Here is a 16683-nt window from a genome sequence, read left to right on the forward strand (position 1 = left end):
AACAGCCTTCGGCTGTTCGGGCATGCTGGGAGTTGTAGTTTTGTAACAGCTGGAGGCACAGTGGTTGGGGAAACACTTCCCTACAGATTAGAGCTTTTCACTTGTATACAGTAGTTAAGAATTTATATAAAACTAGAAAAGCACTTTAATGTGTGCTCCAGCTTCTTGTACTTTTTGCTTTCCTGTACCTGTCTTATAGGTTTGGATGGTTTGTCAGAGCGCTGTGCCCAGTACAAGAAAGATGGGGCTGACTTTGCAAAATGGAGATGTGTGCTGAAGATCAGTGAGCACACCCCCTCTTCCTTGGCTATCATGGAGAACGCCAATGTACTTGCCCGCTATGCCAGCATCTGCCAGCAGGTGAATGGGTTATTGTGTCATCCTTTCCGTGACTGAAATGAACAGGAAGGCATTTGTAACTGTATACACAGAACAAACCTGTATGAGCAGCTCAAATTCTTATTTTCTTTCTTCTCTACAGAACGGCATTGTTCCAATTGTGGAGCCTGAAATTCTTCCCGATGGAGAACATGACCTGAAACGCTGCCAGTATGTCACTGAAAAGGTGTGTGTGTGTGTGTGTGTGTGCGCTACCACCATCGTATTGCTAACCTATGGTCTGCTGAAGGGTATATAATATCATAACTTAGTGTTGTAGCCTGTCACTTAAAAGGGGCATTTAAACAGCTTGTCAAATAAAAAAAATAGGGGTATTTAAACGGCCAGTGCCATCTGAAGAAAAGAAAAAGAGAATCCCGGCATTTTGTAGCCAATGTGATTCTTTACATATTTGTAAATGGCTTCATTAACAGCTCAAGTCTTGGCCACTAGTTGTCTCCCTTCCCTGCAGTCTGCTGTTCTCTGCCTGTTGTCAGTGGCAACTTGTTATAGTAACAGCTGAGGCTAGGTTCACACGGCCATTGTCCCCCTGTCCCGATTTTCTCCAGTCACTGCCTCCTAAATGGACCATTCTACTAACGGATGCCATTTAGTGCCATCCTTTTGCATCAGTCTTTCATCCTTTTAGTATAAATAATCCTTTAGTAGAACAGACTTCTTTCCATGATGGGAATAGTAGTTATCCCAGCTGCAGGTGGCTGGGAAGGCTATATTAGTGCTTGTACTACTACTACCACCATAATGAAAGTCTGTTCCATGTTGGGGATAGTAGTACCAGGGGCTGAGGGATTGATCGCACCGGGTCTCACTTTTGAGACCAATGCAATCAGAAGTTATTAACCAGGGGAGTGGGGGTGGCATGCTGCGCTCCCCTGTGATGTATATAGTGTCTTGTACTTTTAATCTTCAAATACCTCGCTGGGAGCCCTAAATGGCCGGCACAGTGTCCATTCAGGGCTCCAGGTGGGGTTTTTTAAACTTGTACTGTGCATATTCACAACTCATTACCCTCGACCCGCTCCTCATCTTCTTATGCAATCAGAGTGCACAACGAGGACATGTCAGTCCAATTCCCCTGCTGCTCATATCTGTCGGGTAAGGGGATGAGCAGTGGGGGAATGGAGTGATATGTCCCTGCTGTGATTGTGCTAGAAGATGAGGAGCGGGAATCAGGGGGAATGAATTGTGAACATGCACAGTGCAAGTTTTAAAAACCCTGCTGGGAGCCCTGAATTGACACTCTGTGCCGGCCATTCAGGGCTCCTGGCTGGGTTTTTGAAAATTAAAGTACAAGATACGAAATACATTGTGGGGGAGCGGGGCATGATGACCCCCCCCCCCCCCCCCCCCCCAGACTCCCGCAGCTGGGGGGAACTACTCTTCCCATCATGGAAACAAGTTTGTTCCATGATGGGAGGAGTAGTAGTCCCACAGCACTGCAGTAATCCGCTGATTTCGCCTCTTCTGAGTATGCTCAGAAGTAGTAATGGTTCAAAAACGGATATTTCAAACCAGGTGCAAACGAATGACCTTTTTAAAGGCTCCTCCTTTTGCCATAGACTTTAATATTAAATGTATAATATCCTTTTCTATTCCTTTATATTTGATTGGGGGGGGGGGGGGGGGGGGTGGAATACTGAATGCCATTAAAAATAAGGGGTTAGGGAACCAAACAGCTTGCAATGGACTGATGGGGGGGGGGGGGGGGGAAATTGACATCAATGGGATTAATTTACAAAAGGCTTAATTTACAAAAGGCGGTGTAAATTAATGGAACAGATGTTAGTGTGAACAAACCCTAAATCAGGACAAATTACAGACCGATGCCAAATTACATATAGAAAATTCAGACAACTAGCAAGTCTCTAATATTGCCCACTGGGTGAAATTAGACCAAAGTTCAGTATTCAGTACCAACCAAACCTGGCAGGCAAATAGCCATGTGTGCTGGAACTTTAGCCTTGGTGCCTTCCAGGCTGCTTCTACCCCATTATGGTTTCCACTGTCCCCGAGCGCTGTATTCAATCTCTGGCAGCTCCATAGAGAATGGAATGGCAGTGCACACTCTTGTCTTTCTGCGCCTGTCAGCCAGGAGTCGGGTCCTGGTTTAGGAGATAGCAGGGACCCCAGCAGTTTAGGACTCTTAACCTTGATATTCTATCCTAAACAGACTGTATTAAAGCTTTCAATAGCCATTCTAAGCTCATGTGATAATTGGTTTGACTCTTATCTCATGTCTAGGTTCTGGCTGCCGTGTACAAGGCTCTTAGTGATCATCATATTTACTTGGAGGGAACACTACTGAAACCCAACATGGTAACTCCTGGCCATGCCTGCCCTAAGAAATATTCTTCTGAGGAGATTGCCATGGCCACAGTCACTGCCCTGCGCCGCACTGTACCCCCTGCAGTTCCAGGTATAGGCTGTTCTCTAATTTGTTAGTCTACATTGTCTGTTTCAAATCACTTAAGTACAGGTTTGAAAATTATTATTATTTTTTTTTTTTCTTCCTCTAGGTGTTACCTTCCTATCTGGTGGACAGAGTGAGGAGGAAGCCACCATTAACCTGAACGCAATCAACAACTGCCCCCTAGCAAGACCCTGGGCTCTCACCTTCTCTTATGGTCGAGCCCTCCAGGCCTCTGCTCTGAGCGCTTGGCGTGGAAAGCGAGAGAATGAAAGTGCAGCTGCTGAAGAGTTCTTGAAACGGGCAGAGGTAAGTTGTGGTTGACTTACCTCAGATAAACATCTCTAACTACTTCATACTGATAAGGAATATTTACCAATTCTCCTTGTGGAAAGTGGGGTGTGTGTGGGGGTGTGTTGGGTGTGTTTGCACCAAAGTTATCAAAGGCCGTGAGCTAAAAGTGTGGTCCAGGCTTACTTAGGTTTGCGACTTTACATAGCAAATTTACATAGCAAATTCATCACCGCTGCACTTTCCTGACTTCTTCAACTGAAATGGAATCCTTTAGTATTTTCACTTATTTTGTCAAGCAAAAAGCGACTATAAAAGAAAAATGCAACAAAAGTAAACAAGTATCTTAATGCTGAACAGTGGGGGCGGGGGGGACAAAAAATATGCAATGCCGTTTTGGGGCCAAGTTCCCTTGCACATCACTGAAGCTTTACAAAGCTGAGCACATTTTGGACCAAATAGTTGTGTTCTGTAAAAACTTGGCTGCTATCTTGTGAAAACAGTGTCAGCTGTGTCTGGTAGTGCAGCTTGGCCCAATTCACTTCTGCTTTGCTTTTTTTTTATTTTATTTTTTGCCACAATACCAGAAACAACTCATGGACAGGTGTGTGTGTGTGTGTGTGTGTGTGTGTGTGTGTGTTCTTGCTGGGTTATGAAAAAAGCAGATATATATTATACAATCTTTTATTTTTTTACCCCTGAAGGACCAAGGGCGTATGTACACCCTGACATCCTGATACTTAAGGACCCAGGGCGAAGCTGTACGCCCGTGGGAATTCCAGTTCCTGAACCTCCCTCCCTAACCCGCCCCCCCCCCCCCCCAATGTCCGTGATTCAGATCGTCAATTTGTGGCGATTCCGGGTCAATCGGGGGCCCCGGGTCAGTGTTTCACAACCAGTGTGCCTCCAGCTGTCCGAGACTGCACCTATTATCCTTTAGCAGCAGGGGTGAGGTGAACTCCTGCTGTGGGGGTGTCCCTAACGGCACCCGCTCCACCCATGTTCCAGAGGGCAAGAGCGTGTCCCGGGAGTGGTTACCTGAACCCAGGGCCCCAGGAGCGGAGTCAGCGGCGGAAGGACAAGCGCAGCAGGAGGTAAAGTCGTGCCTCCTGCTGTTATGCAACAGCAGAAGGCACAACTAAAACTCCCAGCATGCCCTTTAGTAGTTTGTGCATGCTGGGGGTTGTAGTTATGCAACAGCTGGAGGCACTTTATTTTTTTTTTTTCTATGAAAAAGTGTGCCTCTAATTGTTGCATAACTACAACACCCAGCATTCACAGACAGCCAAAAGTACAACCCAATTTCTTCTGAGTATGGAAATACTCCATATGTGGATGTAAAGTGCTCTGCGGTCGCACAACAATACTCAGAAGAGAAGGAGCACCATTGGGCTTTTAGAGTGAATGTGTCCAGAATTGAAGGCCACGTGTGTTTACAAAGCCCCCCCCCCCCCCCCATGGTGCCAGAACAGTGGTGTTAAGGCTCACTGTACCCCTTGTTACGTTCGTTGAGGGGGGGGGGGGGGGGTAGCTTCCAAAATAGTATGCCATGTGGGGGTTTCTTTTTGCTGTTCTGGCACCATGGGGGCTTCTTAAATGTGACATGCCCCCCAAAAACCACTTTGGCAAAATTCACACTCCTTCCCTTCTGAGCCCTCTACTGCGCCCAAAGAACACTGTGCATACACATATTAGGTTTTTTCCTTACTCGAGAGAAATTGGGTTACAAATTTTGGGGGGATTTTTCACCTTTTATACCCCTTGTAAAAATTCAAAAACTGGGTCTACAAGAACATGTTAGTGAAGGAAAAAAAAAAAATGCAGATTTTGAATTTTCTCCTTCACTTTGCTGCTATTCCTGTGAAACACCTAAAGGGTTAACACACTTACTGAATGTCATTTTGAATACTTTGAGGGGTGCAGTTTTTATAATGGGTCAGTTAACCTCTTGCTAAACTGCATGAGGTGTTGAGATCACATGGCCCCCAAAACTTTGATATATAGAAGAACTTTTTTACTCACAAATATGTGTATAGAAACGCACAGTAACATTGTTTGGAAATCCTTAATCTAAATGGGGCCTGCAGAAATGTCTGCAGGCAACACCATTCAACTAATGTGATTTTAAGATCTTCCTGCCTTGTAACATACCCTAAAGTGCCTAACAAATAAAAATACATTCAACTTGTGTTTTAACTTTCCTTATGTGTAAACTTTTTTTTTTTTTTTTTTTTTCTCTTCCTTCTCCTCTTTTTAGGCCAATGGGCTTGCAGCCCTAGGAAAGTATGAACACAGCGGAGATGACGCTGGGGCGGCTAGCAAGTCCCTGTATGTTGCCAATCACGCCTATTGAGCTCAGTGGGGTGTGTGAGTACTGACCTACAGAACAACTCCACTCTGCTTCCCTGTCCTACAAGCGGCATCCACCTGGACACTCCTTGCAGCCAAAGTTTGGAATAGCCACAGCCATTTCCCACCTAGCTTCTCATAACTGTTCACTACTCATAAGGGCGACCTGAGCCGGGGCTGTGATGGGGCTGGATCTTGGGTGCAGGGATGGGATCTAACTCATATTCTGTGCTCTAATTCACTTGGTTGTGTCGAATATTTTCCTACTAGAACATTTATTTTTGAGGCCTATTAAGTGATTTAAAGAAAAATGTAAAAGTTGACATTGGTCATTCATATATGATATAAAGAGTTGAGATGGTTAAGAGTTCTCTGCTGGCCAGTTTAGAGAGGTTATTAATATGAACAGTTGTATTGTTGTTTTTATTACAGTGTCTGTCACCTACACAATATCTTACCCTATCTAACAGTCTGTAGGAGGTCATTCAACAAGCCATGACTTTCCCACCCAGACACTGTTCTGTTAAAGGTCTTGCACTCTGTGGTACATCTTTTAGATTGCTTGGTTGTGTGCTACCTACTTCACTAAAACCTGACCGTGTCGTAGCTTGGAAATGGAAGAGCTCAAACCCCTATCTAGGGAGGGTAGCTAACTAAATCCTGTGCATTGTGAAAATAGTGTTGTCTCTTATCTGTATGCAACTGATGTACCAAATAGACAAATTATAGTAAATTAAAAAATCTGGTCTGGTTATTACTGTAATGTTTTCTTACTCCCCACCAATGGATAATGTCTCACAAGATGGCCTTGCCTTCATTAGATCTTGCTGCTCTTAAAGGTGTCCATACACATTAGATAGAAGTAGGTTTATGGATGGAGAATAATTTAAAGGGGTATTCCAGGATTTTTTTTTTAATCTGACTATGCTACAGGGGCTGTTAGTTTATAATATAGTGTTTATAATATAGTGTATGTACCTGTTTCGTGGTGGTCTCGCAATTCTTCTGTGATTTTTGCTCCGTTTATTTTTAACATACAAAATAAGTGTCGCCTCAGGTTTTCTAAGGATGCAATGCACCCCGAGACATTAAATCACTAGTCAGGTGATCAGAGGAAGTCTATCAGCTTCATCGAGTGGGAGGGAGATCGATCTGTTTTTGCAACAGCTTGAGGCCCCCTGGTCAGAAAACACTTGGCTATTGCATTGAAGGGATCCCAGGTGTTTTTCGATGGGTGATGTGTGGGAGGGAGAAAAGTGACCTCACACTTACAAACAAGAAATCATGATTTGTAATTTAAGGGAACAGACTCAAACAGGAAATAGCCAGTTCACAAAAAAGAGAGCCTCCGCTTTATGGGGATCTCATAACATGGTCCCCAAGACAAGCGCAGATCCTTCCTAAGCATGTCAATTACTGTCTGGCATGTACGTACTAAAATCATCTTATGGTGGATAACCCCTTTTAAGACAGGGAAATCTGGTGGTACAGTGTAAGGTGACCTCTACTCCACCCTGAAGAAGTTTGGTAGGACAGAGTCATAAATTCAGTGAGTGGGGGGCATCTAAGCTCCCTTCTGCCAAAAACCTCGCCCATTTAGCAAGCATGGCAGATAAGTGCAAATCTCATTGTTCTTGTGCACAGCTTGATGATGATTTGCTTTTCTTAGGAACTTGTAAACTTTTTGCCTTTTAAAAACCGCATCAGTTCTGCTAGGTATGTTACCACACACCTTAGGAGAACAAGCCTCATATTCTGCAGATGTAGCTGCTCCAATCCCTTTTTTTTTGTTTTCATCCTAGAGTCTGTAATCTGAGCTCTATGGGGGCCATATCATCACTTTAGGACTCATTGTTATTCTTTACACTAAAGCTAGCTTATTGACATTTTCAGTGGTTGTTCTGCTGCGGCCACCTTTCTGATGGTATTACATAATGAATATCTGCCTGTCTTTCTCAGCATTGAAACCTTTTAAGGATGAATAGTGTAAAAGTACACTTTCTGCCTGCTCCCGCTGTATGAGGGGCCCTGACTGCTATCGGCATCCAGGATTTACAGCTAATGCCAAACATCACTGATCAGGCCAATGTCCGACATTTACCCCTTTTAGATGCAGCAATCAAAGTTGATTGTGGAGTTTAAAACTGGTAAAATACATGTGCTGATCGGGACCACTGTGGGGAAATAGATTGGTCTCAATCAGCTGGGAGGACAGATGGAGGGTCCCTGCCTGCCTCATTCTGTCCGATAGGAACCCTGTACAAGTGAAGTGCTGTACTACTGCAGTGTATGCAATTAAAAAGTCCCTATGGGAACTAAGAAATAGTGAGTTATATGTGAGGGGAGTAAGAAAGGACAATCGGCGGTGCAAAGAAAAACAAGCCATCATATAGGTTTGTAGGTGGAAAACTGAAAGTGCTATGGCTATTAGAAGGCAAAGAGGAAACCACGAAAAAGTAAACATTTAAAAATGTAATCCTTAACAACATTAATCCTGACCGAATTCGATCGACTGAAATGAAGCCCTAAACTTCAAGATACTTTTATCATGCTTCACTATTGCCAGAAGACACTCATTATAAGCCTTTTGGTTTATTATCCTGCCTTTTGGTGAACAAACTTCCTTCTGTTACAGCTAAATTCATATCTCCCAACTTTTGCTTAGAGCAAAGAGGGACAAGCCACACCCCTTACTACGCCTGCACATGCAGAATGAGAGAATACCTCTAACAGCAACATTGTCAGTATGTCACCTAAGTTTTTAGGAGGACCTCTGATACACAGGGGCAGACTGACAACGGCCATCAGTACTACTACTACAGACCATATAAGTGATTACATACAGTTACATCAAGTGATTGTGGATTACTTTAACTTTTTTTTTTTCTCCATCTGACCCAGACTGTCATGATGATTTCTTCCAGCCACAACTTGTTTCCACAGAACCTGCCAGACAAACATTTTAGGCTCCGCACTTTTACAGCACCTATATTTTCCGAAATGGTAATAGTCAGTAGGTCCCCCCCCCCCCCCCACAATAGGCAGTTCGGTTGCTCCTATCGATAGACGGGGTGCTCCAGGTAGTTTCCACTTCCATTTTATAGGTGCCCCAAGTAGGTAGGCCCCACCCCCCAGAGAGAGTTGGTGAATCCCCCAGATTATTGCTGTCCCTTTATGAAAACCCCCATATAAGCTATGTAGGTAGTAGGCAGCCTTTCCCCCCTCTTAGCTTGGTATTTTAGTCCCCATATTAGGGTGGGTTCACACTACGTTTTCTCCCATACGGGAGCGCATACAGCAGGGGGGAGCTAAAACCTCGCGCTCCTGTATGTCACCGTATGCGCTCCCGTATGTCATTCATTTCAATGAGCCGGCCAGAGTGAAACGTTCGGTCCGGTCGGCTCATTTTTGCGCCGTATGCGCTTTTACAACCGGACCTAAAACCGTGGTTGACCACAGTTTTAGGTCCGGTTGTAAAAGCGCATACGGCGCAAAAATGAGCCGACCGGACCGAACGTTTCACTCCGGCCGGCTCATTGAAATGAATGACATACGGGAGCGCATACGGTGACATACGGGAGCGCGAGGTTTTAGCTCCCCCCTGCCGTATGCGCTCCCGTATGGGAGAAAACGTAGTGTGAACCCAGCCTTAGCTGGGTAGAAATGTAGTAGATACTCCCCCGTATTAGACAGAGTAAGTTCCCCACATTAGCTAGGTAGCAGAAGTCCACCACATCCACATTGGCTAGGAAGCAGCCCCCCCCCCCGGCAAACTTACCTCCTGCTGCTCTAGTCTTCTTTCCCATTGGCTTCAATGGCTCCTTCTGCACAGCCTCTTCTTTCCTCCGGTTAGGGTTCAAGGTTCGGCCTCTTGTAAGTGATTGACATGGCGAGGAGCTAGTGGCTCTTTAACTTGTCAAACTTCGCACCACATTTAACTTGTAGACACTTCATTAGGAGGCATTTACAATTAACTGCTGGACATGTGGGTGCCATTACGGGATGGCGGGACATCACCCATTTTTAAGAGTCCTACACAGCTGTTTTTGTTTCAACCTGCATATGAAAATGAGGATCATTATCACCTGTTGGTTATAATTGGTTATCATACACCTGACTATAATCCTACAAATTCCCTGAAGTGTACCTAGAAGAATTGATGCTGTTGTGAAGGAGGTCACACTAAATAGTGATCCGATTTAGATTTATGTTCTGCTCATCTCCTTAATATTTTGTTAAAACACAGAAAACTGATAGGGGGGGTAGACCATTTGACCATAGCAGCCAATAAGATCGCTTCTTTCATTTTTAAAAAGGTCTCTGAAAAATAAAAGTTTTCTTTGCAGAGGCTTTAATAAATCTCCATGTGAGACTTCACCTCTTTTCAGATCCATTCCTTGCTCTGTGTTCAATAATTGCAATTAAAAACCTGAATGTGTGTACAGTCCCTTACACTTTTACACCATTTTTGAAAACATCCTTACTTTGCAGCATTTTATCCACACCTGCTTAAAACTTTTGCACAGTCCTATATGTTCAGATGTTACTGTGCAATCTCTACTATTACATTCATAAAGCCATGTAAGATTATTTGGAATGTATATTCGCATAGTGTAAGTTTTCAGACTAACTGATGCTTTCCCTACAATCTCCAAGCCTCTTAACCTTTTCCGCTTTTAACAAGTAAAACACTAACTTGTTTGTCACTACCCTTCCAGAAGGCATTATTGTCCTACATAAAATATTTTGGAAGGGCAGCCAAAACGCAAAATTTTGTCTCTGATCCAGAACTGCTTTACAGACTTGTTTGTGTTCACAAACTTCTTAGCATTTACAAGACAAAAGACTCCCGGAGCAAACCCCCACCTCACAGATTTATTTATAAAGCGCACTACCCAGGAGAACTCCCTCGTTCCGGGGGCACCACCGATTTACCTATCAGTAACCATGGCATCCAGAGTTTATCAAATTTTTTGGGGCCTTTACGACTACTATAAAGAGTCCTATACATTGGTACATATTTATTAACCAGATTGAACCACCGCACGATGGGAGGAGGAGAGGTATCCTTCCCTCCCATGATCAGAACCTTACGGGCTCATAACAAGAGAAACCAAATGAGCAGGCGCCTATGGGAGCCTCAGGCCAGATCATTAATAACACCTAACAGACATACAACAGGGGAAAACACAAAGGGAAACTCTAAGTGATCTGTCAAGAACTGCATTACCTCTCCAAAAGGGTTCCACACAAGGGCAACTCCACATAGCGTGTAGAAGAGAGCCCATAACGGTATGACATCTAAAACAAGAATCAGAAGCAGAAACCCCAATACGGAACAGCTTGACTGGAGTGTAATATAGATGTAGGATCAATCTAGCTTGAATAAGCATATCCCTAGTACTGACCACTGTACGGTAATAGGTTTTGGTAACTTCCCTCCACTGATCCTCCGACAGATCAGGAATATCAGCCACCCACTTTACAAAAGCCAACTCAAACAGGTCAGGGCCTACTGATTGAAGTAATGTATATGCCTGAGTCAGAGGTTTGGAAAGGTCAGTGGTACTCAGAAGTAGCTCCACCTCAGAGAAAGTTGGAGTCACATCAAGAGAGCCAAATTGCACCACTACCGCATGTCTCAGGTGGAAGTACTGAAATTGAGCACCTTGTGGGAGATTAAAGCAGTCTCGTAATTCTGAGAAAGAGGGGAAAGAAGAAAATTCCCCAAACAAATGCATAGCAAACTTGACTCCATGATCACTCCAGAAGCCAGCAGTCTCCAACTCCTGTAGGTGCTCAAAAGGAGGGTTCCCCCACAGAGGTGCTCTCAGAGACCTCACCGGCAACGGAAAGTGCTTGGAAACCACTGACCACACCTCAGCCACAGTTTGAATAGAATTAGAAGTATATCTGTAAAGGGTATTAGTCAAGGTTTCATACAAACCCACGAGAGCGCCCACAAGGTCAATAGATGCATTCGCCAGATCCAGGTCAATCCACCAGGCAGCATACACCAATTGAGACGCTAGAAAGTAATCGTACATGTTAGGAGCAGCTAAGCCACCCCCCCTGCTTGGACGCCTGGAGCAGCGCCTGACCCAATTGCGGTGGTTTATCTTGCCAATTAAAGGATCTCTGGGTGCCACTCAGCTTTACAAAGTACTTCCTAGGAGGGATCACCGGAGAAAGATGGAAGAGATACAAAAACTTAGGTAAGTATATCATTTTAAAGATATTAATCCTGCCAGCTAGGGAAAGAGGCAAAGAGGACCAGGCCTGTAGCTTGACTGGCACCAACGACAAAACCGGATCTAAGTTCAGCCTTCCCGCACATACGCAGAAACCTCCACTCCCAAATATCTAAATTGAGTAACTGTTTGCAACCCATGAGGAAGAGACGGAATGGGGTCCACAGCCACCGATAGTGGCATCAGAGATGACTTAACCCAATTAACCTTAAGACCAGAGAAAGAACTAAATTCTTCTAAGAGAACAAACAAGGCCCCCAGGGAACCCCTAACATGAGCCAAATAAACCAGTGTGTCATCTGCGTACATAGAATCCCTACATACCCCTGAATACAAGAGGACGATCTGATGGCCTCCACCAGCGGTTCTACTGCCAGGACAAATAAAAGGGGAGACGGGGCAGCCCTGCCGTGTACCCCTACCCAGCTGGAAGGACTCCAAGACTTCTAAGTTGGTTCGCACCCTGGCTCTAGGGCTATCATATAGCAAGCCGAAGGACCCCCAGGACACCCCAAAGATACATCCATTCCACAGAGTGAAAAGCCGTATACACATCTAGGCTAACTACATATCCCCCAGAGGCAGCCCATTTCGCAGCGGCTATATTAAGATGTAAACGCTGGACATTAATATTCATGGCTCTCCCTGGGATAAAACCTGTCTGGTCAGGATGAATGATAGCGGCTATGACCCTTCGTAACCTATTAGCTAATATTTTAGCCAGAAGTTTGATGTCTACATCAAGGAGGGAAATAGGTCTGTATGAATCTGGTAAAGTCAGATATTTTCCTAGTTTAGGAAGAACCACGTTAAGGGCCTCCCTCATGGACTTGGGGAGCCTCCCAGTCTCGATAGCCACACTAAAAAGGTTCTGTAGAATAGGCATCAGCCACTCCTCATTCGCCCTGTACCAATCTTCAATCATCCCATCCAACCCCAGAGTTTTCCCCGTCTGCAGAGAAGAAATAGCCATAGAAACTTCCTAATCAGAGAAAGGGGCATCTAGAGCGGCTGCCTGAGCTGTAGTCAAGGGTGTAAGAGGCAAACCCTTCAAAAATGACACTAATCCTTCAGGCACAGGCGGCAATTGAGAGGTTTAGAGATCAGTATAAAAGTCCTGAAAGACAGTATTAATAGCAATAGGGTCAGATTCCAAGATCCCAGAAGCCCCCTTAATACAAGGTATAGCGACCACTGGCCTACTCTCTCTAGCCAAATATGCCAACAACCTAGACCCAATGACAGTATAAGAGCTGAGTGGTCTGAGATCCCCCTAGTGATGTACATGACATCTCTTACCAAAGGTAGAAGATCAGAAGAGGCATACGTCAAATCGATCCTGGAGAACGATTTATGTGCTGCTGAGTAAAAGGAGAATAACGGGTCAGACAGATGCTTCCAATGTCCATCCTCCGTAAGAGACAGTGCCACACTACAGGCATTAAGTCCAGGGGAGCTGGAATCTGCTGCACCAGTGCGATCTACACTCCGATCTGGGACCACATTAAAGTCACCTATAAGGAGAACAGGCAGAGAGGGAAACGTCAGTAATTTGGACGTGACACCATCTAAGACATCAACATGAAACGGAGGGGGGGACATACACAGACACCAAGAGAAAACTAAAGGCATGACAGGAAGATTGAATAATCACAAACCTACCAAATTGGTCCCATGCTACCTGATCAATGACCAGGGGAAGAGATTTAGTCACCAAAATGGACACCCCCTTAGGCGAAGATAAATAAGTGGAGTGGTAGCCCCTCGCTATCCAAGTCCGTTTTAGAGCAAGGATTTTCTGGCCAGTAAGATGAGTTTCTTGTAAACAGATCAGGTGTGGGGACTGCTTCTTTACAAAGTTTAAGCACAGAGCCCATTTAAATTTGGAGTTAAGGCCTCTAACATTCCAACTCACAATACGAAGTGACCACATTATCAATACCTGAAATAATAATTGGCAGTAGGATCACAACTGGGCAGCGACCCCCATCCTTCACATACAATGAACTCTAAGGCTGGCCCTTGCCACAGACCTTGCTTCCTATACTAACTAATGAAATGGGAAGCGGGAGAAGACTTGCGCTGATTCGCCACCGGAGTCAGTCTGGAGACATGAAGAACCTGGCAGTCGCACCATCCACCACTCGAAGACGAGCCGGCAACAGCATGGCATAGCGATATCCCTTAGTGTGGAATCGAAGGCGCACCTCAGTGAACTTGATCCTTTATTTATGTAGCTCCACCAAGAAATCTGGGTAAAAGGCAACTCTACTGCCATTACAGCGCACCGCCCCTTTTCTGCATACAGCTCACAGGATTGCGTCCCGATCTTTGAAGTGCAGTAATTTTGCAAAAGGTCTAGGAGGGGCTCCAGGAGGAGGAGGCCTGCCCGGCACCCTATGCGCTCTTTCCACAGTGAAGTATGGTGAGAAAGTGTCAGCCGGCAAGATCACACATAGACAGCCCACCACTCAGCCGGGGCAGCGGGAGTTACCATGGCTACCTGAAGGCCATTACCACGAAGCAGGGGGCAATGGCCGGCACTCCCACCGTGCAATGATCCAATTCAGGGCCTGGGCCTGCGACCAGCACGTTTCTGGACTGCACAGTGCCTCCTCCCAGTACCTGCCGTGCCTCTCAGCGATTCCAGCAGCTCGTCTGGGACTTCCGCACCAGCTTACCTGCAGCCGCAGCCACACCGCTCCTCTCCCCGCACCGCCAGCCGCACCCGGACCGCACCGGAACCAGCCCCGCAGCCACCATGGACCCGGGATCCAGAAAGGTGAGTCGGGGCCACAGGATTTTAAGGTAGACAGGGTAATTAGAGCTGGGTTAGTGGGAGCACTGCAGAGTGCGACCACTCAGCTCTCCATCCAGGCCACCCCCCCCCCCCCCCACACACACACACACACACACATACACTGTGTATTTTTTATGTATGTTTAGTAGTTAATTCGATTTTCTATGTTTCCTTTCGGATTTAGTCACTAATAAAGTAACATTTTAATATTAGGTGTATACCATATTAGTTGTTGGAAAGTGTAAGGTAATTTTGACCACCTAGTTGGTAAAAATATTGTTGCCTTTGAGTACCCTCCAACCATAAGTCTCCTTATTCATAACTGATTTTAACAATGGGAGGCTTCTTTCTGGCTACTTTGTCATAAAGCCCATATTGGTGGAATGCTGCAGTGATGGTTAACCTTCTAGATGTTTCTCCCATCTTGAAGCTCAGACAGAGGGACTATAGGGTTATTTATCACCTCTGTTAAGAAAAGACCCTTCTAACTTAGTTTGGTGGGTAGTCCTGATTGTTTCAAACTATTTTCATTTAAGATTTATGAGCTCTATGGGCAGTTTAGTCCGCCTCATGGCTTGGGGTTTGCTCTGATATGCATTGTCGGCTGTGACACCTTATATAGACAGGGCTGTGGCACCCTATATAGACAGGGCTGTGTATTTCCAAATCCTGTCCAATCACCTGAATTTACCACAGGGGACTCCAATCAAGGTGTAGAAACATCTGAGATTATCACAAAAAATGGGAGGAGCCAGAGCTAAAGGTCAAGTGTCATAGCAAAGGCATATCATAGAAAAATAGCTACAGAGAAATCTTTAAAACATAACATTTATTCAATACTCTAAAATGATACCCCCAAAAATGTCCTCAAGCATAGATGTGCCATTGTCACACAAAAAATAAAAAGAATTATCATAGTGTTTCCCTCCCCTCCTTGGTTGGTTATGTTAAGAGTTAATGCCCATTGGTCATTCAGATTATATGGTCTGCACCACCCCACCCCATAGGGGGTGTTGGGGTTATTACCTTGTCATTTTAGGTGCTGTTGCAGGGCAGAGTTTGTGGATTGAAAAGTCCAGATGTGGTTGCCGGGCAGATGTCCATGTATCCTGTGTTATTGGGCAGAATGGAGCTGAACCTGGATTGATCTGTTTGAGAGTGGCGGGAAACTCTACAGGGTTTAAAGGGGTATTCCAGGGGGGAAAAATGTTTCTATATCAACTGGTGCCAGAAAGTTATACAGATTTGTAAATTACTTCTATTTATAAATCTCGATCCTTCCAGTACTTATCAGCTGATGTATGCTCTAGAGGAAGTTGTGTAGTTCTTTCCAGTCCCGGAAGTCGGGTCTCATCGGTCCCCTTTTGGTGGTCAGGTCCATCCCGGGGCTCTGGTGTTAGCCAGACTTTTCTCCCAAAAAAATCTCCTTTACATTAAGGAATCTTGAATAGATTGATATTATAAGTTTTGTTCCATCCTCAAAAGACAAATCCAAGGAAAATAAGGGGAAGGATAAGAAATATCCTCCTTGATTCACTTCTTGGCTCTACACCTTTTCAATTTATGCCACCGTCCTTGATGCAAAGAAAGGATATCACACAGACATAGCACTCCAGCTCACTCACCATGGGGAAGACGCAGCGCAAATAGACGCAAGATGGCACCAGAGTTCATAAAAAAGACAAATCCACCTTGGCAAATATAACTTTAAATCCTTAGGGCTTTCTTCCCAAACCAACATACACAGGAACAAATAGTGGAACTGAAATATGTTGGTTTGGGAATAAAGCCCTAAGGACTTGAAGTAACATTTTCCGAGCTGGATCCTTTTTCTTTTTTAAAGAAAGGATATTAGCCTTTGGCAAAGCTTCATAGTCCCTCAGAGATCTTCCCATCATCCCTTACAACCCGTCTCTTCTCAGTCCACGATTGTAAAGTGCCTCTTATTTGCCTATGATCAGGGATTGTGCGAATGGACTAACAGTTGCAGACATAAGCATTAGTGTGTCTTCCGCTGCCGTACACATTCCATGGCACGATACTTCAAGAAAAATTGGTCTGATGTTGCAAAAGAGTTGTCTGCAAAAAAGCAAATCTGGTAAACCTACAAAAAGATGGTACCATTTCTAAATTATTACCTATAATGTAAGAAAGCCAGGCTGGTCTTTGAGGTGTTTCTTTATGGT

General features: G+C 44.8%; 1 protein-coding gene across 1 annotated transcript in view; it reads left to right on the forward strand.

Annotated features, from left to right (window-relative positions):
• The window catches only part of ALDOC (aldolase, fructose-bisphosphate C), a gene marked incomplete in the record, with an annotated part of 10548 nt that extends 4348 nt beyond the window's left edge, over nucleotides 1-6200 (forward strand). The window contains 5 exon segments of the mRNA XM_056559103.1: nucleotides 200-360; nucleotides 482-565; nucleotides 2641-2815; nucleotides 2916-3115; nucleotides 5355-6200. Coding sequence (XP_056415078.1) covers nucleotides 200-360; nucleotides 482-565; nucleotides 2641-2815; nucleotides 2916-3115; nucleotides 5355-5450 — 716 coding nt within the window.
• Between the last annotated feature and the right edge of the window lie 10483 nt (nucleotides 6201-16683).

The sequence above is a fragment of the Hyla sarda genome, chromosome 2 (genome assembly GCF_029499605.1).
Source record: "Hyla sarda isolate aHylSar1 chromosome 2, aHylSar1.hap1, whole genome shotgun sequence".
Taxonomy (NCBI): domain Eukaryota; kingdom Metazoa; phylum Chordata; class Amphibia; order Anura; family Hylidae; genus Hyla; species Hyla sarda.